The sequence below is a fragment of the Pinus tabuliformis genome, chromosome 2_2 (genome assembly GCF_031772625.1).
Source record: "Pinus tabuliformis cultivar Carrire ecotype Pingquan chromosome 2_2, CPIR1, whole genome shotgun sequence".
In the NCBI taxonomy this organism is placed as follows: domain Eukaryota; kingdom Viridiplantae; phylum Streptophyta; class Pinopsida; order Pinales; family Pinaceae; genus Pinus; species Pinus tabuliformis.
In genome coordinates this window covers 82937215-82963299 of record NC_142300.1, presented here as the reverse complement: position 1 = coordinate 82963299, position 26085 = coordinate 82937215, and the positions used below count along the sequence as shown (strand labels likewise).

Genomic DNA, 26085 nt, shown 5'->3' with positions numbered 1-26085 from the left:
CTTCGTGTGGTGTTCTCTACTTGATTTCAATGAGTGCTTGCTATTATTTGCATGTATGTTAGCTTGTATAAGCACTGTTCAGTTTTTGTTTGCATCTCACTGTTGTCGAATGCATGACACTATTTTTCACGGATGGTCATCATTGCGGAAACTCGCTTCACACACATGCATGCTTTCCTTGTTTTTGGAATCCTACACTTGTTGCTTGCATGAATGATAATTCAATCTTTTTTTCATCAATCTCATCATGCATTCACACTTCTCATGTTTTCAGTTGCCTGTCGACCGGACTGGGCTGCCTTGGCCTAGATCGTGCCTTGCCCGGATAGCACTGTGCATTTCTAGAAGCGAAGGATCTGCCTTCCCTCCAGAAATTGACCAAGTCTAGCCAGGCACTAATCTCCATGCTTGCATTACGCAATTATTGGAGGCAGTGTCTTGGTGGCCCCAAAAACTGTGCAACAGAGTTTACTGGTTGCATGTCATTGCTGACTGAAATTGTGCATTGTGTAGTTTCAGTCCTCAGTAGGCTAGGCTGGACTGTGCATTGCATATTTCCAGCAGTCAGTCAACCTCCTGACAGCCTGGACTATGCCTTGCATAGATTTGGTAGTCAGTCTCCCGACCTCCTGGCAGAAATTGCACGACCTTCATGATCAGTCACACAGGTATGTTTCAAGTTAGTTCTCTAGTTTGTTTTGGTGTTCGATTGACAGATTTCTTGCCATGAGTGTTGTCATGTCACAAAGTATCGCATGTGTTCATCTGCATCTCAACAACACAGGTATAACGGTTTCGAGGAGAGCAGAGTCAAAGACACCGCTTAGAGCACACTTGGGGATGCAGTTGATTAAGTGTCTATGAACTTGCCTACTCGCGAAGACATCAATTTGTTCGTAGACAAGGACATCAAGATATGATCGAAGAAATATCATAGCAAATAGCACCATGAACAATAGCTGAAGGCAGCACATTGGGTGCAACGAACGTAAGAGGAAGGTTGTTGACAACATAAAGGCAGAACAAAGTTTCAAGCTTAAGTAGATCCACTTGCGATGAAAGCAATTTTGGAGACTCAGGTTATGACATGATGGCACAACATGAAGATCATGTGAAGACAGAGAACAGAACAAAGAAGGAGTTGCATGAGCAGAAACAACAACTTAAGGAAGAACAAGAGCTGCATAGACAAGAGAATGAGTTGCAACAGGAACTGGGACTATAGCGAGCAGAACATGCACTCATGGATGAAACTATGCCCGTACAGGTTATAGATCCATCCTAGTATCTGGCATGAAGTAGACATGGTGAGTAGTGTTGTTGATCGCATGCAAGGGAATTCAACAGCATGCATGTCATTGTGCACACGCATGCGATCCCACCCATTCAACACACTCACTGAGGCAAAGATAAGAAGCAAGTCTGATTGGAGGTAAACATGCAGTTGACAGTTGATGCGCATGACCACCGACACATAATGGAAGATCAACACAGACACTATGCATCCGTGTGTTTCTGGTTTGGCCACACCCAGGAAGACCATGCACATGCTAGAAGATGAGTTGGATGGAGGAGCTACACCAATGCACCTGGATGCAACGGAGGTAAGAATTCACTTCAGCAAGATGTCACCATGGAGCGCATGCACACCATCATGGATGACGAAGCTTGGCATTAGCTCACCACCTTCACCATCATAAGCATGTTAAAGAGTTGGTCTCACCACAATAGACCAAGTTTCAGTGATGTCTTGCATGGCTTTCTCAAGCCATTTTGTCTCACATGGGAACATGTGCATTGTAATGTAACATCATGTCAAGTGGAGGTTAAAGTGTTGATAGTTGGATGTGATAGTCATAGAGTAGATGAAGAGTCATGAGGGTAGATGAACTGTCACAAAGGGGAATGTCAAGGGTCACCCCACTCCTTCTTATAAATAGAGCCTCATAACTCATTGTAAAGGCTTTTTGGTCAACCAAGCTTCCTATAGGACTATCTTAGAGAGAGCTTGGACAATATTTTAATGAGCCTTGGCTTCTCCATTACACAGAGCTAGTATATCTCTTTGGAGGAGCAAGCGGTTTTGGATGTAATGTTCCACTGTCGGAACTAGTGGTTAGACATGGATGTATTGTATGACTAGAACTTACACTTATTAATATAATAGAGTCAGCGCATTTCATTCATATGTCGTATTGTATTTTATGCTATCTAGTTTACTCTAAATGATATATGTATTTTTTTTCTTACGCATGCATGTATGGACTTTTCTGTGTATGTAATATGAATATCTCTGAAACGTATTGTTGGTTTAATGATCACTTTGGATGATAGCTAAGTTTCCTTCCATGTTGTGATGCATCTTTGTTCATGTGTTCCCTTCTTAACTCTGTGCTATCATAGTTTTCCAAGTGGCGCACTCATCTCAACCCCAATGTGTTTGAACCTCTCATGCACCTTCCTTGGCTTGCTGTAGTTGTCACACCCTTGCTACCAAAAGAGACATCTTACTTGCCTCTGTGTGAAATCGCAGTCAAGGCATTACCGTACGACCCACTGCTGGGACTCCTACACCAAACAGTCTGAGGTCTAATTGGGACTTCTTATTGGGGAGATCCCCTTACATGTTGGCAGGTCCAGTATCGTTAACAATAAATCAAGGCTCTAAGATACCTCCATGTATGCTTCTTCCTTAAGTACATCATGGAGAAATCCACCTTCACATACATCTGATAATAGTGCATCTAAAAACTAGAGCTAGGATCTCAACATAGTACACTTTCTCAGAGAGAATATCATTCTAGAATTCAATGACACTGCTACATGTTTGTCATCTGGAACGGTCCTTGCATGAAGGACATATTTCTTCTAGCATCTCATTTCATACTTGCATTTAATTTTATAGTCTACTCCCTCTGAATAAGAAGCCTATTTTAATCACCTGGGAGATGGGGATCCTTCCTTCAAGGTATGATCTCTTGTCCATTTTAAAGAACCACTCCAATCATGGGATGCCTCTGAATCCTTACATCGACCTAATGCACCTGTTGATACCAAAATAAGAGCAAGAAGAATAATAGTAAATTAGATAAACATAATGAAGGTTTACTTGATGATGAGGGAGGAATGTATTTCTTCTCAAGATATGAGAGTGGTTACTTCATTTCCCTACTTTAGCTCCCTCTTGGATATAGCTCTCCCTACATTACTTCACATCTTGATCTAATTTCCTTAATCATATTCTTATCCAAGAAGACAAGGAAAGAAGACTTTGGTTAGCCAATAACTCATGCAGGAAGAATAAAGAAAACAATGGAAACAATAATAATATCATAAAGAAATAACATAAGTATTTATCTTTAATGAGGATTGTACGAAGCTATCAACTCCCTCTTAATCCTTCCTACATAAGTCACTAATGTTCATCAACCATATGTTAATGTCTTCTGAGATTTACCTGAATTCTCATTCCAAATCCTTCTAGGCCTAGCTATCAAAGTACAAGATGACCGCTAGATTTGCATCATACCATCTCTTATTGGGAGACTAGACCATCTAGCATTACTATGAATAGGTACATAACTAACCTAATGGATTCTCACTCATCATATCATATAATAAAGAAATTCTGAATCATACTAGGGTTTTGTTGTAGCGGTTACAACACCCTCCAAAATTTTGGCCTACACTTAAATTTCAGAGCCTACTGTGGATCTTGTGATCGATCGTTCCTTAATCACTTATTAGTAAGATGATGATCTTAAGCTCCCCTCTTAGATCTTAAGAGTCGTTCACACTTTTATATTTATATAGTATGTGTCATCTTTGGGCATGGGGATTATCAATTATCATACAAAGGGAAGTTTGTTTTGCTTCAAGGGGAAATATTTGTGAGAATGGGTTCTTCTCATCACATAGACATGTTTCACACTCATTTCACACACTCATTCAAACGCGTCGCCTTTATCCTCTCAAAGTCTATCATCAGAGCTGCTCTTGTCATAAGTTTCCACAAAGGTTGTTGCATTAAGCGAAGTATGTTTTATATGTTTTGGATGGTCTATTTTGTATCACTAAGTGTTCAAGTGTGTGATTGTAGTTTAGTTCTATGACTATTCACATTGTTTTCACCGATCCCATATTTAACCAAATTGTGGAGTTTCCCTAGCAACCTAGCCTCATCCAATTTCTTGAACTACGCACTTCGCATCTGCAACCCTCAAGATTTTTCCCTTTCTTACTAGAACTGTGCAATGCGTAGAAAGCCTAGTCTCCCTTGGAATCCAAAACTACACAGTGGTTTCCTCCAATGTCCTTCTCTCAGCCGAAACCCACTGTCTCCAGAAATTGAACAATTTTGTCCCTCGGCCATCTCAGCTATCCACTATACCTTGCATCCTAAAACTGCACAGATGTGTCCTCCTAGGACCTCATCTAGCAACAATTATTGGCCACTGAAACTGTGCAAATGTGTCCTCCCAGGGCCTCAACTCACAATAGTCACTGCCCACTTAAAATGAAAAATTACATCTCTTAGTGTCCACAAATAACAATGACTACTAGATGACTCTTAAGGAGCTAAGGAAAAAGATAAGTAGACCAAGGAACCCAAGTTATGATAGAAGATCGGGATCGCATGAAGACACCATCTAATGCATAACCCTTTGGAGGTTAGGTATGGAAAACAAAACACATATTTTGAAATATGCCTCTTAGTGTAGATTGAAGGACAAATTATCATTGTCATAACATTATGTCTTCAATGACATGCATGGTTGCAAGCAATGACAATCATTCCATGTGTTTCCTCTAAGTGTCTTTCTCCCTTTCGCTTGTTGGATCAATTGTTTTCTTTTAGAATGTTTGGTTTTTATGTCATGTTTGTGAGCCTTTCTGGTGTCCTCAAAGGTTGGTCTTTGTGTATACAAGTTGTCCTAGCCATGCAAACATTTGTCTCATTCATACACAAAGTTTTAAAAATTATCGCACAAGTGTCACCACGGTTGTCCTAAGGTCTATCTCAAGTGTCACACTTGTCACTTTTAGTTTTAGACAGTCTCACATATGGTAATTCTTTGTCTTATTGTCCCAGTGGTCTATGTTGTCATGTCATCGAAGTATGATAAGTGTGTGATTACAATGTCAGGTTCCTCAAGAGTTCACTTACCTCTTACACTTAGCCATTTTCCTGAAAATCCTTCTGACCGGACAACTCTCTCTCACCAAACCTTGACTAAGTTGTACACTACACAGTCTTAGCCTTCAGTGATGCTGTTTTGCTACCTAGAATTGCACAGTGCACAGAGACTGTCTCTAGGGCAGTGGCACTGCACAATCCCAGAGTTGAGTAGCCTCCCTTACTTCCCAAAATTGTGCAGAAGCTACTTTAATCCTGACTTGAACTGCACATTTCGCAAGATCAGTCATCAAGAATCCTCCCTAACTGCCAGAACCCCACAATGTGTAGAGACCTAAGCCTGCTTTTCCTCCTAGAACTTTGCAGAAGTGTCCCCCTAATGTCCTCCCTTAGCCAGGACCCACTGATCCCAAAGAATATGTAGATATGTTCTATCTAGTCCCTCTGTTGTCTAGCTCTCCCTTCCCTCAGAAAACTATGCAAACCTACCTCCCAGGGTCTCATCGTGTAGCTACCACTGATGATCTCAACTGCCCAATCCTGCCTCTCAGTGGCCTCTATGCAATTTTTCCTGGTAGTGAAGATTGTTCTCAGGAGTTCCTCATCTAAGCTTGAGGTGTGCACTGCATAGTCTCAGTGACCAGTCTCCCTCCTTGTCACCTGGAACTAAGCAATGCACAGTTACTAGGCCCTCTTTCTAGCCTGTCATCCGTCCCGAGCCTAGTCCATGGATAACAATCCATTATCTTAGACTAGGAGGTTTTGGATTTGATGTCATCCCATCATGAGTGAACTGCAAGAACAATTATATTGTTAGGACATGGTGAGGCAATGAAGAAGCAGAGGGAGGGATGAACATGTTAGAAGACTCACTTACAGCTGGATGAAAAAATAAGCTCATCATGTACAAGCAAAGGGAACACATGCATGCAACGACCTCCCAAGACAAAAGATCATTGAAGACCTTGCATCATCAAGCTATGCGGAGGAGAAGATAAAGTGCATCCAAGAACACATCTATAATTCAACAACAAAAACAGCTTGACATTGCCACCTCAGCAAGCTAGTCATGTGAATAGTGTCATGTCAAGTTGTGTCATGAGTTATCAAAGGCCACATCACTATTATGGGCCATGTCCATTGTAAATCAAATGTAATGTAAAGTGGAAGTCCAACGGACACACATGAATATGAAGAGTCATGTCAGTTGAAAATTCATAGGAAGTTGAATAGTCATGAGGGTAGTCAAAGAGTCACAAGGGTCAAGAATCACCCTTGGTTATATCTACCTCCTCATTGTATGAGAAAAGGAATTTTCACCCTCGATCCTCCCATGAAGCATTGCGAGTTTTCAGTCAGTTCTTTGAGGAGTGAGGAGTGGCTCCAATTTCCCACTACTGGGGCCAGTGATGTATGGTGTACATATTTGTCTTGGAAATTTTTCTTAATACATAAACCTATTAATGCCAACACATTTTCATTCATGTTTTGTAGATGTTTGTAAGACTATTATTTCGACATTTGTAATTCATATTTGATTCACATGTACTAATATAGTTGAACTATTTCGGTTGTTTTAGCACTTACCTTGTCGGGAATGTGCTTTATTGGTTATCATTGTTGTCTCATCCTCGTGGACTACTCTACATGATACTAGATAGACCTTCCTTGTTTACTGGTTATAATGATCGTCACATCCATTATGGACTACTTTGTTGGATGGTGGATGTGCCTTCCCTTGTACTTCAGTTTTAATGACTATCACATCTACTGTGGACTATTCCGCTGGATGTTGGACATACTATTTTGGTTCGCATGTGTCTCTGCCTGGGTGGTACTATTACATATCACTTAAAGGCTCACTTTACTCTCCCCCTTTTGTAGTAAGAGGACCTAGACGCAGTTAAATTACGCACTCACCAGGCACACTCACCTTGTTTTTTTTAAGATACCAGTGTAGCACTCTCATGTGTTGAACGACAAGAGATAAGGAAAATCTCTAAGTAAAGGACAACTAGGCCATCATACCGGATCAAACTCCTATACCAAATGATGTGAGGTCTAGTTGGGACTTCATATCCAGGAGATCCCCTTGGTTGATGGATTTCCAGCATCGTCAATGAAATGGTGCTAGAATGAGGGCAGGATGATAGGCTGTGCCCATAAATTCTGGTTTGAATCTCTTATTTAAAATGGATATTCCCGAAATCATAATCTCAAGATGTTTTTATAAAGATCTTAATTGTACCATCCCTACAGAAGTTGTGCATGACCTGTCCAAGTTGAAGTTCAATGGTGAAGGTGAATCATCTTTTCATGTACATCTACATCAAGTTATGACTTTTTTCCAATGTTACCAGATAGGGTCTGAAGATGTTTGGGCTATATTACTCGCCCTCACATTCAAAGGTTGTGTTAAAAAATGGTGTCATACATTACCTATTGCTTCTATTGATTCATTCAATCAGCTTTCCAAGATGATGGTTAAGGCTTTCGATAAGTATAGCTACCAAGATGCCTATGAAAGAATCTTCCATTTAAGAATGGAGTTTGACAAATCATTTGAGGAATTTGTTGATCGGTTCCTTCACCTCTGTTGTGAAATTCCTGAAAAACTTTTGAACCCATATTTCTTGAGATAAGAGTTTAAATGCTAGGTTCATGTTTCTCAATACGGTGAACCTCTTGTTTTCTCTTTCTCCCAAACTCTTGCAGATCATGAAGCACCTCAGATTATAGAGGAGGAGCCCACTATCCTATTTGTTCCTTGTCCTCCTCTTTTTATGGTCCTAGTGTGGGTGCCTCCTTGTGGTGATCATGAAATTGGGAAATCTACGAATCAAATCTCTAGCCCATCTTCTCATCCATATCTGTTTCAATGGAGGAAATTCTAGAATGGCTCAGGAAGCCTACAATAAAGACTCACTTCATTCCTCAAGAGGATGTCACCGTCCACAACTCTAATCTTGAGATTGATCCAGATTTTTATTATCCTCTATCTTCTTCACATCACGACTCCTTGTACCATGACCCACTTGATCAATCTACTTCACTAGCCATTTTTTCGAATTCTATTGATTCTCAAAGTGTTGGCTCAAATTGCGATCAGGTACAAAGAAGTCACATCATGCAGGGAAAGGAGAAAAATGGTGAGGACACTTTCATTTTTTCTTCTCTGTTTCAAAATTGTCTGCATAAAAATTGAGTTTCCATTCTTTTTTTTTTTGTGTAAGCGAGCTTTGATATTAACAGAAGTAACATATAGTACAAAAAATCTGCCGAAGCAGATGACTGGCCGCTATGAAGCAGGCCTTACCAACAAAAACTGTTTGAGACAAAAGACTGAGAGAGTGCTGCCAAGAGGTACACCACGCAAAACACATAAACTGAGAAGAGACCGAGTGCTGCCAAAAAAAAGTACACCACGCAGGGTGACTCGAGCCAAAAGACTGGCCAACCCATAAACTAAGCAGAAGAGGACAGAAAACAAACAAGACCGAGCCGACAGAGGCAGACAGAGGGACGAGGAAGAAAAAACAGAGGATTCTTAGTCGGGCGCTGAGTGCCTCTCTTAGCAGTGGTGAGCATTCTCCTGCTAGGCCTTCGACGGGCCACCCTATTGCGGCTGTTATCACAAAATCAGTACTAAGGGCTGCAACCAAGCAAGATTTCATGTAACTCTTTCAACCAGACTTTAGACTAAGGATTAGCCTCCTTAGTCAGAGAGGGCTCTCTCACAAACTTTTGATAAAAATCATTCACAACAACAGATGGCTAACTCTTCACACATTCATGAAAACAAAGCTGGTTGGACACATATCAAATTGGTCTTCATTGGGCTATGGAGTCTCACACATTTAGTAAACAAAATCACAGTCATTTCATGGAAGTCAAGGCTCTTTGCATCAGATGTTCAAACATATTTCACATAAACCACAGCTTGCCAAACATACAGGAAGTCAGAGCATTAAAAATGAATTCTGAGTGATTATGCTATAACAAGGCTGTAAAAGAACATTAAGAGAATAAACCACCATCATATTTGAACAATATAATCCATTGAGAATCTTGAGAAGAAACAACCACTGCTTTACTATTACTGTAATAAGTCTTTACATTGGCCCAAATAAACTCTGTTTTTGTATCAAATCTCCAACCCCTATTACATCCTAGTTTTCCACATATATAGGAAAACCCAAAACTATCACTATCTTGAGTCTCCTCAACAAGCATGAAGGGAGAACTCAATGATCTACCATTAATTACCCTTATTTATTTCTAGACCAACTAATTAAATACATGAAGTGTTGGGCTGTAAATACATAGAATCCCAATTATATTTCAAATCCAACTCCATCTCCTCGTATGCATGATTCTCCTTGGATCCTTGACAGCTGTCCTCCTTCAGTTAGGCTGAGATGGCTGAGCTACAGATGCAAGGAACGCTGACTTTGGATACCTGTTAGCACTGATGGATCATTTATCATCAGGATTAAAACACCTATTTTTAAGGCCCCTGTCTCCTACCATCCTTCGAAAGTTCAGCAACATGTCCCAGCTCTTTTAATAACCCCAGGTATGGAATGTTGCCATGTTTCTGATGTGCTGTAGGTGATATTGATAGACAGATGTCTCTCTCCCACAAATCTCGCTCACAGTATCACAATAGCTGCTCTGCGTTTAAAATCACCACCTACATCAGTTTCGTAGCGTGCTACGAAACTGCTGTTAACAACCTCTATTTGTTCCGTAGCAAATGAATCTGTAGTTGGTAAATGATTTGCTTGAGAATCTTGAGAATTCCTGTGTGCTCTTAGCAAGAAGTCTGAATGGAGTCCACCTCTGCAACCAGCTAAATGGTGGGCATTTAAGCAACCCAAGTCCTTGTATACCCCTCCATACTACTGGAAATTTTGCTTCAGAAGTCCTTCGTACCACCTCTAAAGCTGCAACTTTCAATAGAAAGAAAACAAATTGACCTGTAGTTTCTCTTGTTACTTGTTCAATATCAATGCTACTATGAAGAACATGGACCTTGAAACACATCCTAGAATGTGGCTTGAGGAAGGTAACACTCTGATTTTCTTATCTTGATCTACTTCCCCAGGCCTACAAAACCAGGGCTCGCTCCACTTCACAGTCTTCATTACTGAACCTCCTCTTTACAACATTACTATATTCTGCATAACACTGGGGCTGGTACAGGTTCTTGCAAAACATAACTTTCACTTAATTTCATTGCAGTTGTAGTATGGGTGTTGTAATGATGTCATGTACTGCCGCATTCTCATTGATCCATCATCATCATCATTTTAAAGAAGATCGAACATCATAAAATCATAGCTCTGCTTATGAATATGATTGGTATCCTGTAGTTGTAATTGATGACTGTATTCATGTCAGTGTCCTCCAAACAGCTACTAATGAAAACCCAACATGAATTCTAACGACAAGCAACAAACAGAACCAATAGAAGGACCTATACAGTGATCCGTTCAACCTTTGGTGATGCAACTTTATTCATATGTCATTCTATTGGTTCAAACAGTCACTGCTGCTCCAGGGACCGATATGTTGGTAAGAAAACCAATAATGTTATTCTTTAGGTCTTTGCTCCTGTTCATGCATATGCATCACCAGATCTCGAATCAGGTAGTGCACTTCATCATTTATATTAACTTCATCACAGCCTTCTTTCTCCCAGCAAATGTCAAGATAGCGCAATGCCTTTCTGTATTTTCTTAAAGCCATCTTATAATCCCCTTTCTTGTAATTTTAATTCCCAAAACATTTCGCAGAATCTACTGCATTCATCCATCATAAAATTTCTGCAGATTTCTCATCAAGATCAGCTGGCCAGTCTGGATACAAATCTCCATCTTTGAAGAAAATAGCTATTCCATCATCTGATCCTTCTGGGATCTCCCCACAATCTGAAATTACCACATCTAGAGAAGGGCGGTCACTACTTTCTGTGGGAGTATGCTCATTGCCACGCACAACTCCCATGCCTTTAATTACCTTCCCAAAGACAACACGCTTTCCATCCAGATGGGAAGTCCTTGTTGTTGTGATGAAAAATTGAGAGACATTTGTATTAGGTCCAGAGTTTGCCATTGACAACATTCCTCTGCGCTCATGTTTCAGTTGAACGTTTTCATCATCAAACTTTAATCCATATATTGATTCACCCCCTGTACCATTTTGAACTGAAATGTCTCCACCTTGTATTATAAAACCTTTGATAACTCTATGGAAAGGAAGCACTTTGTAATGCAGGGGGGCTCCGGTATGAGGGCTAATGCACAAAGTCCTGAAATTTGGTCATATCCTCGACAAGTTCCTCGAGACTCTGCTGAACTATGACATGCCCCTTCTCCCGCTTCTCCATCCAAAGTCCCGAAGACCATCAAACTAGCATCAGATGGATGATACTCAAATTGTCTGGGCCGAAACTTCCTGTTTGTCCTTAAGCATGTTGTACAAAACAATAAAAAAGTCGTCCTCCAATGTTGTCGACGCGCACAACCACAGCATAAAACTTGTATATAAGCAAACCATTTCCCTTTCCACTCATATGATGCTTGTAATCTAACTCCAGATTGTCGATGAAAGTATCAGAAAACAAATCGGTGCTATAAAGGATGGAGTCCAGCTTTGAGCTCTCGTTGCTCCAGCACGTTTCAGGCTTTCCTTCTTTTGTTTTTATTTAATGCGCACTCATCTTTTAACGACACCAGTTAACATAATTCCAGCCTTTGTGCCACATCTCTATCCCGGTGTCACTAATAATGGCGGCCTTGTGGCAATCAAATCCTTATAAAAACCACTTGACACTTGGCATTTAATCACTGCATTCCATCAGAGAAAATTCTAATGCTGATATTGTCAAACAGTTTATGCGCATTCTCCATGCTACTGCACATTAAAATCAAGAGTAATTTTAATTTTTTGACCAAGTTCAACATTACATAGGCATGGATCTACACTTGCAATTTCCTTTATATCATTTCCACTAAGAATGATATAATCATAAACTTTGTCACTAATGCCCTCATAACGTATTTCGCTCTTTGATGTCAAGCTGATGAGACTGCCAATATATGAATCTGCTGTCGTGCCAGTGGCAGAACCACCATTACCACTCCCACTACCGCTACTGCTGCTCGGCCTCACGTTTCACCTTTTGCTATGCTGGGATTCAGAATCACTTCTAGAATTTTGGCTCTCTCTGTACAGCTAGGCATCCCAACTTCAAATACCTTAGGAAGATGTCGTAGTATTGCTTCATCTAACTCTTCAGACAAACAGTACACTGACAGAAGGCCCATATGCTTCAAGCATGCCAGCTGAGAACATAGTACTCTCTATGATTTGTGGAATTCAATAGGATCCAAAACAAAGACTCTTGCAAGTCTTCCCACATTAGTATGGACATCCTTCACAATCACCCATGAACCAGAATTCAGAGATAACTCCCTTAATGTACTTGATGCCAATCCCACAATAGCTGCATCATCATAAGGTGCTTCCTTGAAAACACTGTCACTGCTTTCATCTGCATTCCTGGAGGGAAACAAAACTCTGTACAATAGGCATGCTAGGATTTGGGCCTCCACTGAAAACTCGAACAAATCCCCAATTTCGTAGCACGCTACGAAACCAGCTAAACAGGTAGCGCTGCGAAACTGCTAAAAATAATTCATGCGCTGCGAAAACACCCTGTCTTTAAGCTAGGCTAAAAATTTTTTAGCAACAGAATTTTCAGTGATAACAGTGGCTCCACTTGGGATAGTGTGCCCTTGTGGTGCACTAAGAACCTGCAGTTCCAGTGCCTTATAAAACTTATTTGACAAACAGAAATTTGCTTGACCAGCATGACCGTAGGAGAAAGAAAGCTACATCTACTGAAAAAAAAAATGCTCAGTTAACCTTGAGCTTATTTGCATTTACCTATACGTACCTACCCTAACAATTTCAATTTCTTTCTACTCAATCAATATGAAATTTCCAATGTAACCAATCCTCTGTTTTATCTGATATTTGACTTCTTTGACTGCATCGGAGTTCAGAGCCAATATGATAGTGTGATGACCGCTGCCACTGAAATTGTCTCTGATCTTCTTTGAAAAACTGAAATACTGGAGAATAAAACTCTTCCATGTAATCAGCTACAGGATCCCAGAATACATGATCAACTTGTTTTTCCTTGTAACTTTCCAGCTGTGCAAACTGATCTTCAACCACAGTGTTCAGTTCCTCCATCGTGAAGGAGAAAGGAACCAGCATAGTCTCCTTCCATTCTGCCATAGAAAACTTCTGAGAATAATGATCATGATCATGAAAACTGTATGCCTGAATTTGTCCTTCTAAACCTTCAATTTCTTTTTCAAGGTCCTCAGCAAATTCATCCAAAAATCTCATCCTATCCTCTGCCTTGCAGTCAAAAGATTTTAAATATGAGGATAATGACAAAGAAAAAGATTCATTTGTTTCTTCTTTACTATGATCATCATTCCATTGTTTGAAACCTTCAACTGAGGGGAAGTCTGTCACCAACTCTGACCTATCTATCCATTCCTCCAAAAACATGAGCCAAAGGTCTTGAAATGACTTAATGGATTTGGCAGGAAAGCATTCAACCCACTGTTTGCACTTCCCTTGAAGTGAATCATAGAATAACCTTATACAAACATCCTCATGTTTAACTCTCAGAAGCTCTAAAAATTCACAAAAATCTGATATATGATTCAAGGTTAAACTCAAATCTTCTCCGTTGTATTTGGGACCATTCCTTAGAAAATATGCATCCTTGGGAAAATGATTTGGGAAACCATGAATTCCTGAGAAATCTATGCATGCATACCTTGAACAAAGAATGGCAGCTTCTGGGTCCTTCATAACTCCAGTGGAATCACCATGAATGTATAAACCTTGAATTCTTCAACAATGGAGTCGCCAAGGTAGTTTTGCAGCCTCGAAAATCATTTTGAACTCCTGCTACCTTCAGAAATCCAATCTTCAAATTTCGGGAGAGAGTAAGCTTCAGGCTCCCGGCAGACGCACCAAAATGTTATCACAAAATCAGTACTAAGGGCTGCAACCAAGCAAGATTTCATGTAACTCTTTCAACCAGACTTTAGACTAAGGATTAGCCTCCTTAGTCAGAGAGGGCTCTCTCACAAACTTTTGATAAAAATCATTCACAACAACAGATGGCTAACTCTTCACACATTCATGAAAACAAAGCTGGTTGGACACATATCAAATTGGTCTTCATTGGGCTATGGAGTCTCACACATTTAGTAAACAAAATCACAGTCATTTCATGGAAGTCAAGGCTCTTTGCATCAGATGTTCAAACATATTTCACATAAACCACAGCTTGCCAAACATACAGGAAGTCAGAGCATTAAAAATGAATTCTGAGTGATTATGCTATAACAAGGCTGCAAAATAACATTAAGAGAATAAACCACCATCATATTTGAACAATATAATCCATTGAGAATCATGAGAAGAAACAACCATTGCTTTACTATTACTGTAATAAGTCTTTACATTGGCCCAAATAAACTCTGTTTTTGTATCAAATCTCCAACCCCTATTACATCCTAGTTTTCCACATATATAGGAAAACCCAAAACTATCACTATCTTGAGTCTCCTCAACAAGCATGAAGGGAGAACTCGATGATCTACCATTAATTACCCTTATCTATTTCTAGACCAACTAATTAAATACATGAAGTGTTGGGCTGTAAATACATAGAATCCCAATTATATTTCAAATCCAACTCCATCTCCTCGTATGCATGATTCTCCTTGGATCCTTGACAGCTGTCCTCCTTCAGTTAGGCTGAGATGGCTGAGCTACAGATGCAAGGAACGCTGACTTTGGATACCTGTTAGCACTGATGGATCATTTATCATCAGGATTAAAACACCTATTTTTAAGGCCCCTGTCTCCTACCATCCTTCGAAAGTTCAGCAACATGTCCCAGCTCTTTTAATAACCCCAGGTATGGAATGCTGCCATGTTTCTGATGTGCTGTAGGTGATATTGATAGACAGATGTCTCTCTCCCACAAATATCGCTCACAGTATCACAATAGCTGCTCTGCGTTTAAAATCACCACCTACAGCAGTTTCGTAGCGCGCTACGAAACTGCTGTTAACAACCTCTATTTGTTCCGTAGCAAATGAATCTGTAGTTGGTAAATGATTTGCTTGAGAATCTTGAGAATTCCTGTGTGCTCTTAGCAAGAAGTCTGAATGGAGTCCACCTCTGCAACCAGCTAAAAGGTGGGCATTTAAGCAACCCAAGTCCTTGTATACCCCTCCATACTACTGGAAATTTTGCTTCAGAAGTCCTTCGTACCACCTCTAAAGCTGCAACTTTCAATAGAAAGAAAACAAATTGACCTGTAGTTTCTCTTGTTACTTGTTCAATATCAATGCTACTATGAAGAACGTGGACCTTGAAACACATCCTAGAATGTGGCTTGAGGAAGGTAACACTCTGATTTTCTTATCTTGATCTACTTCCCCAGGCCTACAAAACCAGGGCTCGCTCCACTTCACAGTCTTCATTACTGAACCTCCTCTTTACAACATTACTATATTCTGCATAACACTGGGGCTGGTACAGGTTCTTGCAAAACATAACTTTCACTTAATTTCATTGCAGTTGTAGTATGGGTGTTGTAATGATGTCATGTACTGCCGCATTCTCATTGATCCATCATCATCATCATTTTAAAGAAGATCGAACATCATAAAATCATAGCTCTGCTTATGAATATGATTGGTATCCTGTAGTTGTAATTGATGACTGTATTCATGTCAGTGTCCTCCAAACAGCTACTAATGAAAAACCAACATGAATTCTAACGACAAGCAACAAACAGAACCAATAGAAGGACCTATACAGTGATCCGTTCAACCTTTGGTGATGCAACTTTATTCATATGTCATTCTATTGGTTCAAACAGTCACTGCTGCTCCAGGGACCGATATGTTGGTAAGAAAACCAATAATGTTATTCTTTAGGTCTTTGCTCCTGTTCATGCATATGCATCACCAGATCTCGAATCAGGTAGTGCACTTCATCATTTATATTAACTTCATCACGGCCTTCTTTCTCCCAGCAAATGTCAAGATAGCGCAATGCCTTTCTGTATTTTCTTAAAGCCATCTTATAATCCCCTTTCTTGTAATTTTAATTCCCAAAACATTTCGCAGAATCTACTGCATTCATCCATCATGAAATTTCTGCAGATTTCTCATCAAGATCAGCTGGCCAGTCTGGATACAAATCTCCATCTTTGAAGCAATTAGCTATTCCATCATCTGATCCTTCTGGGATCTCCCCACAATCTGAAATTACCACATCTAGAGAAGGGCGGTCACTACTTTTTGTGGGAGTATGCTCATTGCCACGCACAACTCCCATGCCTTTAATTACCTTCCCAAAGACAACACGCTTTCCATCCAGATGGGAAGTCCTTGTTGTTGTGATGAAAAATTGAGAGACATTTGTATTAGGTCCAGAGTTTGCCATTGACAACATTCCTCTGCGCTCATGTTTCAGTTGAACGTTTTCATCATCAAACTTTAATCCATATATTGATTCACCCCCTGTACCATTTTGAACTGAAATGTCTCCACCTTGTATTATAAAACCTTTGATAACTCTATGGAAAGGAAGCACTTTGTAATGCAGGGGGGCGCCGGTATGAGGGCTAATGCAAAAAGTCCTGAAATTTGGTCATATCCTCGACAAGTTCCTCGAGACTCTGCTGAACTATGACATGCCCCTTCTCCCGCTTCTCCATCCAAAGTCCCGAAGACCATCAAACTAGCATCAAATGGATGATACTCAAATTGTCTGGGCCGAAACTTCCTGTTTTTCCTTAAGCATGTTGTACAAAACAATAAAAAAGTCGTCCTCCAATGTTGTCGACGCGCACAACCACAGCATAAAACTTGTATATAAGCAAACCATTTCCCTTTCCACTCATATGATGCTTGTAATCTAACTCCAGATTGTCGACGAAAGTATCAGAAAACAAATCGGTGCTATAAAGGATGGAGTCCAGCTTTGAGCTCTCGTTGCTCCAGCACGTTTCAGGCTTTCCTTCTTTTGTTTTTATTTAATGCGCACTCATCTTTTAACGACACCAGTTAACATAATTCCAGCCTTTGTGCCACATCTCTATCCCGGTGTCACTAATAATGGCGGCCTTGTGGCAATCAAATCCTTATAAAAACCACTTGACACTTGGCATTTAATCACTGCATTCCATCAGAGAAAATTCTAATGCTGATATTGTCAAACAGTTTATGCGCATTCTCCATGCTACTGCACATAAAAATCAAGAGTAATTTTAATGTTTTGACCAAGTTCAACATTACATAGGCATGGATCTACACTTGCAATTTCCTTTATATCATTTCCACTAAGAATGATATAATCATAAACTTTGTCACTAATGCCCTCATAACGTATTTCGCTCTTTGATGTCAAGCTGATGAGACTGCCAATATATGAATCTGCTGTCGTGCCAGTGGCAGAACCACCATTACCACTCCCACTACCGCTACTGCTGCTCGGCCTCACGTTTCACCTTTTGCTATGCTGGGATTCAGAATCACTTCTAGAATTTTGGCTCTCTCTGTACAGCTAGGCATCCCAACTTCAAATACCTTAGGAAGATGTCGTAGTATTGCTTCATCTAACTCTTCAGACAAACAGTACACTGACAGAAGGCCCATATGCTTCAAGCATGCCAGCTGAGAACATAGTACTCTCTATGATTTGTGGAATTCAATAGGATCCAAAACAAAGACTCTTGCAAGTCTTCCCACATTAGTATGGACATCCTTCACAATCACCCATGAACCAGAATTCAGAGATAACTCCCTTAATGTACTTGATGCCAATCCCACAATAGCTGCATCATCATAAGGTGCTTCCTTGAAAACATTGTCACTGCTTTCATCTGCATTCTTGGAGGGAAACAAAACTCTGTACAATAGGCATGCTAGGATTTGGGCCTCCACTGAACACTCGAACAAATCCCCAATTTCGTAGCACGCTACGAAACCAGCTAAACAGGTAGCGCTGCGAAACTGCTAAAAATAATTCATGCGCTGCGAAAACACCCTGTCTTTAAGCTAGGCTAAAAATTTTTTAGCAACAGAATTTTCAGTGATAACAGCGGCTCTGGAGGCTTACTGTTCGACGAAAGAATTTTCTTGAGTAGCTTAATCAATTCTGTGAGCTTGGTGCTGACCGAACCCAGCTCCTGGTGAATAGCGGAGAGCTTAAATTCGCTGCTCTCAACCACGGCCATATGATCATGGGTCATGGTGGCAGCAAAACGTTGAAGAGTTCGCAGCTGCTCCGCTTGTTCCTCTTGAACATCCATGGCCTTAGCCAGGATGGTTTTCATGCGCCAAGCTTCGGCCTGGGTGCGGATGAACTGGGTCGCCCGAGTGCTGACCGTCCCTGGATCCTGCAGCCAGTCAACTTCCTGGCCAAGCTGCTGGTCTGAAAGCTTGCCTTCTTCCTCTTTTGCAGAGGTTTCCAAATCGATGATCTTACGTTTGTTTCGCGCAGAGGTTCGGCGCTCATACATTTCTCTTGCAAGCTGCAGCTCTCTGTTTGCAGCGTTGTTTCGGCAACCGTCCCCCGCCATGGGAGCACTCGCCTGGATGTTGTTGGCCTGAGAAATAATGCAATTCAAAGGTTGCAGAGTGAAGGGCATCAAAGCAGTGATGCTCCAATGAAGATCGGGTGAGGATATATAGATGGTAGCGGGAGGATTTCGGGCGGTGGATCGGATCACGACATGCAAATTGCCTGTCCGATCGACATAAATGCTGTAATTCAGGGTCGTGGGAGGCAAATGCGATGAATGAGAATGTTTTCGGTGGCCTTCGCCTGCACGGTTCTGAATGCGCCAAGTGTCCCGCTGTCCTGTGGTTCGGCGGTAGCTTATGTCACCCCGGATCCCAATTCTGTACAAATTTGTGTGACCTGCAGTGGGCATTATTTCCCTCAACCACAAGGTCCTTTGATGCTTGCTATGTAATGAAAGCTCGCGTCCCGTCGTCCTATCCATGTTCTTGAGGAAGAGAAATGGGCGGCCTGTCATTCTGCCGTGTCAGCTGCCACCAAGTCCATTCGTGCGAGGTGAGAGCACCTTTCCTTGAGTTGATTATTCTCGACCTGATGCCAACAGCTGTCCACCATTCCGTTTGGGCTATCAATCCCATGGTTTGCCAAGTGGTCTGCTACCGAGTTTGCCTGCCTTCTTACCGGCTGGAAGACGAGGCCCTTCATTTTCCCGAGCAAATTCCCTATGCTCTCTGTGACCATGGCCAGGCGCCAGTGTTTGGTTACTTTGCTGATCGGCGTGCCTCCATAGATTTTCCTTGCCACCAAGATTGCAATTTCAGAGTCGCCCTCAATTACTGCGTTGTCTGCCTGTTTTCTTTGCAAGATTATTAGACCTTTCTCCATTGCTGCGAATTCCATTTCATTGTTGGTGCCTTCGCCCAACGCTTGACTGAAAATGTGGAGTATTTCCCCTCTCTGGTTGCGGATGAGGCCTCCGATGCCCGCTGGTCCCGGGTTGCCACGTGAGGCCCCATCGAAGTTCAGTTTCAGGAAGCCATCAGGAGGACGAGTCCATCGATTTGGAGTGTTTCTGATGTTCGGCTGTTTAGCTGGGGGCTTTTGGCTTTGCTCGTAGCGAATGTTGAAAGCATTCAGAATTCTCTGGTCTTCCGCAGAGATTTTGGTGGACGGGTCTATTTGACTTTTTACCAGAATCAATTGACGAATGTTCTCAATTAAGGTAATTTTCAAATGCTCTATATCCCTGTGTTCATTTTGAAAAATTCTCCTATTCCTTTCTTTCCAGATTGTCCAAGTGATGAAGCCAGGCAGGATTTTCCAAATGCTATTGATTTGGGGGTTTTCTGAGTAATTGCTTGGCCAATTGGTGATGGTATTTTGTATGGATTCTAAATCTCTGTTATACTGCTGCATGATGGCCTCTAACCCTTGCCAAATATGATTAGCCCATTCACATGTATTGAATAAATGATTCATTGTTTCTTCTGCTTGATTACACATTGGACAGAAGGAGGGGCCTTCGAATCCTTTTTTTCTCAGGTTCTCCCAGGTGAGCGTCTTACGCCTCATGAGGAGCCAAAGAAAGGTTTGAATTTTTGGCCAGAATAGGGGATCCCAGACCTTGTTGAGCCACGGGGCTGGCTCCCCCTGCTCTGTGAGTTCGAGCTGTTCTCTGGCTTCTTTTAGAGTGAAATTTCCATTACCCTTCATACCCCATCTCAGCTTGTCTGCCTCCGAGGTTATCCTGATTTTTCTTTTTAGCAGGACTTGGAGAAGGTCATGTATTCTATTGTGTTCCTCGTTGGGATTGCCGGTGTCTGGAAGAGTCCATTCACGCCAAGCCTGGTCGTTTCCATTGGGGATCCAGTACTGATGGACTGTGAAATTTCCCCTGTTTTGACAGTTTATTTTGTAGTTTTCGAGGTCTGGGTTTTCAAGCTTTGGGTGCTGTTGCCAGGCATCTTCCCAGAAGAGGGCTGATTCCCCATTACGGATCTCCCAGAAACTGTGGTCTTGAATAATGTTTCGGTTTCTTTTAGCTAGGTTCCAGATTGGAGAACCTTCCGGCAAATCCTGGAGTCTGATGAGATCCTGGTCTCTGCAGTTGGGGGTGTATTTCTCCTTCCAGTGACGGGCCCAGGGGAGGTTGGTCTCTTTGAGCCAACGCCACCACAGCTTGGCACCTCCTGTTTTGTTGCTGATATCAGGATCTATTAGGTTTAAACCTCCAGCCCTTTTCGATTTACAGATCTTATCCCAGGCCACGAGAGCCCATTTCCTTTTTTCTGCACTGCCACTCCATAGAAAGGATCTTTGGATGGATCGTATTTGCTGCAGGATGGCTTTGGGTGCCGGGAGGATAGAGAGCATGTACTGAGGGATAGCCTGAAGGATGGCTTTAGTTAAAACTAGGCGTCCCGCAAAGTTAAGGGCCCTGTGGGTCCAATGTTTGCATCTTTTTTCCAGGTTTGCTATGAGCCTTTCCCAATGGATCCTTTGCCACGGCTTGGTGGTGAGCGGAGCTCCCAGATACTTCGAGGGAAGAGAGCCTTTTCGAAAGCCTAGGATGCCCGTGAGATGGTTCTGAATTGAAACATGAGTGTTAAAGAAAAAAATAGTCGATTTAGAATGGTTGACTTCCATACCTGATGCCCTGCTGAAAAGAGAAAGGATAGATTTGAAAGCCGTGGCCTCTTTGACAGTGGGGGAGCCATGTAGCATAGTATCATCGGCAAACTGCTGGTGAGTAGTTGCAGGGGTGGAAGGGAAAGGGCGCAATCCTTTAATTCTTCCTTCTACTTTGGCTTTGTGAATATATCTGCTAAGCCCTTCCATGAGGATCACAAAGAGGAAGGGGGATAAGGGGTCGCCTTGTCTTATGCCTCGAGAAGGCGAGAAAGTGGCCGAGGGGGATCCATTAACCAGAATAGAGAAATTTGTTGACTTGATGAGAGCGAGAATCCAGTTGGTCCACCTATTGTCAAAACCAAAAGCCCTTAAAGTGGCCTCCAGATATTTCCAATTAACTTTGTCGAAGGCTTTTGAAAGGTCTAACTGAATCATCATTCCAGGGATTTTTTTGGACTGTAAGGTGTGAATCATCTCCTGTGCCAGGAGGATGTTGTCCAGAATTTGTCTACCTTCCACGAAGCCTGACTGTTCCTCCGAGATGATGTCAGGGAGGATAGGTTTAAGTCTGTTGGCGATGACCTTAGAGATGATTTTATAGATCACGTTGCACAGGGCTATAGGACGGAACTTTTCTGGAGTTCGGGCTTCCTCCTCTTTGGGGATTAGGGCTAGAAAGGTGGAGTTTAGGCCTTTGAGAATTGAGCCAGAGCGCCTTGAGTCTTCAACTACTTGCCAGACCTCTGTTTTGACTGTTTGCCAACAAGCTTTGTAGAAGTTTATAGTAAAACCATCTGGGCCAGGAGCTTTATCGTTTGGCATGTCTTTAACTGCTTCCTCCACCTCTTCCATTGAAATCTTTCTTAACAGAGAGGCATTTTGTGCTGGAGTGATGATTTGGGGAATGGCCTGGGTGATTTCCTCACGGGCTTCCACACGTTCTTCTTGAGATTCCTGGGCAATTTGCTTGAAGTGGGTGGTAAGCAAAGTTGAAATCTCATTATGATTCTGAATGACTTCTCCAGCAGCATTGGTGAGCTTGAGGATTTTGTTGGCTCCCCTGTAATCCATTGTCGATCTATGGAAGAATTTTGTGTTTCGCTCTCCCTCCTTCAACCATTGGATGCGGGATTTTTGCTTCCAAAGGATTTCTTCCTGTTGGCATCGGAGATGCCATTTCTGCATTAGAATCTTTTCCTGTTCATTGGAGTTTTCCCTGTTGATCCCTGAGGCCCATTCTTTGTGAATTTGGCTTAGTCGGTCTTCTATATTGTGTTTATCTTGGAAAATGTTACCAAATTCGGTTGAATTCCATTCCTTGATTTTGAGTTTGATGAACTTCAGTTTGGACTGGAGTTTAAACATTTTGGTCCCTCTGATGTTCCTGGGCTCTTCCCACCATTTTTTTACCAGTTCCTGAAAATTTGGGTGAGTTAGCCAGAATTTCTCAAACCTAAAGGGTCTGTTTTTAGGGGTCTCTAGAAACGCAGCTTCCAGGGCGATGGGCCAGTGGTCCGATCCCCCACTGGGGAGGATATCAGAGGCTACTGTTGTTCCTTCCAGTAAGATGTTTTCTGAGATCAAAAAACGGTCAAGGCGAGAAGCTATCCTGTTTTCTCCTCCTCTTCGGTTATTCCAAGTGTAGAGCCCATTTTTAGGGGGGATGTCAACAAGCTTTGCAGAATCCATGAAGTCGACGAAGAGCTCTGAGTCTTTATTGAGGCGCCTGAGACCTCCTTTTTTTTCCAGTAGGGTGGTAATCATGTTGAAATCCCCTCCCATTATTATCTTGGAATGCTGGTGTCTTTGCATTAATTTTGTTAACATGCTCAGGAAAGATATTTTATCTTCTAAACGCTGAGGCCCATATACATTAATACAGAGGTAGGTTTCAGAATTACCTGTTAGTTGAAATTCTGTGGCGATGTATGATCTGGTAGCTTCCATAGAGATGATTTCGATGGCTTTGGAATCCCAAAGAGTTGCAATACCTCCTTCCCATCCTTGGCTTGCAACGTCTATGTATTTGATAGAGTTTCCTAGCTTTCTGGTGATGATCTCCAGCTGAGCAGTGGCGCATTTTGTTTCTTGAATGAGCATGATGTCTGGCTTTTCCTGTTGTAACTTCCTCTTGAGAAGTCGTTGCTTGGTGAGGCTGTTTAGCCCTCTTGTATTCCAGGAGATGATTTTCATTAGTAACGAGGAGGTTATTGGGAGGACAGGAAGGCATGCAAATCCTTCATTTTACCTGAATTGATCAAGAAAATACCTAAATCATGGAGAACCTCTCCATTTGTCCTTCTGCCTCTTCTTTTATTCTGCTTTCGTCCTAGAGAGTGGAGAAACAGGTTTTTAGGATGGTTACCTGTGCCTTTCATGATTCCTAACCTTTTCTTTTGTTTGTCTAGCGCTGCTTGTTGTTTTGCGATGAAGAGGTCTCGGATCTTCCTTATTTCTTCCTCTGGGATATTTTCCAGCCCTTGAGCTCTCCATTGCTTTTCCATATCTGGTAGGTTGACCCCTTCTTTTTCTAAGACTTCGTTGAGTTCCAGGTCTTCACTCCCCCCGTCGCTTGTTAGCATGTCTATGTCTTCGTCTCTTTCGTCTGCTGCTTCCTGCGTTTGAATTTCTATGTCTTCAGTGAAACCTTCTGCATCTGTAGCTCTATGTTCTGTCTTATTCTTTTGGGGATCTTATGGTAATGCTGTCTCATTGTGGTTTCCTTCCGAGTCAGCTTCTGAGTCCAGAATGTTGAACGGATTAAGGGTTCTGCTGGGATCTATTACTGCTTTGCTTATTTTTTTCCTGTAGGCCCTTTGTCGTGGTTTTGGTTTTTTGAAAACCTCCTGGTCCTTTGCTGGCTGCTCAAATTTGGCCTCTTCTATTGGTTTGTTTAATGGGCATTCCCTGATAAGGTGGCCGTGTTCATGGCATTTCCTACATCGGAAGGGGATCTGTTCGTAGTCGATGGCTTGGAAGTAATCTTCATCTCTGAACTCTAACCACAGTCCGTCATGCAAGGCGCCTGAAACATCCATTTCGACGCAGATCCTGGCACAGGAAGTGTACTTCCTTTGCATTGTTGCCTCTGAGGCTTTAATGAAGGTGCCGAGATGGTCCCCGATGCTCTTAAGGGTTGCTAGACCCCAGTAGTCGATAGGGAGAGAGAAGAGGCGGATCCAAACGGGGACTCGGGTGAAGGTTTCTTTTTCAGGTGTGAAGTTCGCTTTCCACGGCCTCATGTAGAGGCCTGCTGAGGAGAGGAAATAAGGCCCTCCATCAAAAATCCTATCCTTATCTTCTAGGTTAGAAAAAACAACAGTGAAAAAACCTTTAGCTCCAAGATGGAGTTTGACATCACCTTTTGGTCTCCAGTGTTGCTTGATCCATTGGCAGAGGGCTCGTTCTGTTGGCCACAGTCCCATAAACTTGCATATGATTGCATGCTCCATCATGTGGTCTCTGTAGACCTGGATATGTGGATCTGAGAAGACCACTCTAAGGGCTTCCTTCTTTTTAGGTTTACAGACTCCTTGCAGGTTATTTTTGGGGCTGAGGTTGGAGGTTTCCGTTTTATCCTCATTTTCTGCAGTGCGTTTTCCTTCTCTGTGGTCCTTTTCTTCGTCTGTCAGTTCGATTACTGGAACCGAGCTGCTCTTGCCTGTGTCCGATTTGTTCACGTGCCTCTCCTTTCTGTTGCTGTCCTTTCCTGGCGTCTCTGATCCGAGATTTGGATCTTTCTGCCCCTGGACTGTCATTCCGTTGCTTGTCTCAGAACTGTCTTTTCGGGCTTCATACCCTGGGATATTGAAGCCTTCATGGGCTTTGTTTTTCTGCATGACTGCTTTCCTGTATGATGGGGTCCCAGTGGACCCCCCTTCTGTCATTTGTCGGGCCAGAACACGGCCTCTGTGGATAAGAACCCCTAATCGATGTTGGTGCGCTGCCAGAGCTGGTAGAAGGACCGAATAGTGCAGAGGAGAAACCCTAGGAGCAGGGTTTTCGCATGGCCATTAGAGCTCGTCGTCTCGACGCTACGGGAACAAAGTTTATCCGAGTTTCCATTCTTGAATGACTCTCAATATGCTAATATTGGTGGAACATCATGTACAATCAATTCTTTCAATCAACCCCCAGCCTTGGGTGGTAGTCATCCCAATGATGATAAATTTATTTCTGTATGTCATGATGAGTGCCCAAGCACATCATGTGATCTTCTGGTTTCTCATGAAGATTTTAATCTAGATCTATAATTTTCTTTGGTTAAAGAAGATGTTCCTATTGAAACTCCCCCTTCAACTCACAGTCCCTTGTGTCCTACCATTCACAATGAATCTACATGTGGCAGAGATACTCCATGTTCTCTTGTTTCTTCATCCGATGAGATATCTCATCGATTGACACAAGACAATGAGGTTGTCCATGATTAAGTTGAAAACAATCAAATCATAGAGAACTCTTCCCACCCCTCATAATCTCTACTTCTACATGAATACAACTCCTCAAATCAGTGTGCTCATGATATCTCACCAATTCATTTATCTTTTAATGCACTATCAGAAGAGCCTCCTCAATTGAGCAATCTAATTTTTGTTGAACCTGAAAAATATGGTGAAACCTGTGACAAAGATGGCTACCATTCGGAGAGCGGTTTTGAAATTAGCAACAATAGC

General features: G+C 42.0%; 1 protein-coding gene and 1 pseudogene across 1 annotated transcript; both read right to left on the bottom strand.

Annotated features, from left to right (window-relative positions):
• Positions 1-10732: 10732 nt before the first annotated feature.
• On the bottom strand, positions 10733-12468 carry LOC149191540 (peptidyl-prolyl cis-trans isomerase CYP40 pseudogene; annotated as a pseudogene).
• Positions 12469-19294: 6826 nt separating this feature from the next.
• Positions 19295-23605, bottom strand: LOC149191539 (uncharacterized). The gene is made up of 2 exons (XM_089406681.1): positions 21707-23605; positions 19295-21367 (listed from the first exon to the last, which is right to left on the bottom strand). Exons 1-2 carry the CDS (start codon positions 23603-23605, stop codon positions 19295-19297), a joined length of 3972 nt encoding a protein of 1323 aa, XP_089262807.1.
• Positions 23606-26085: the final 2480 nt, after the last annotated feature.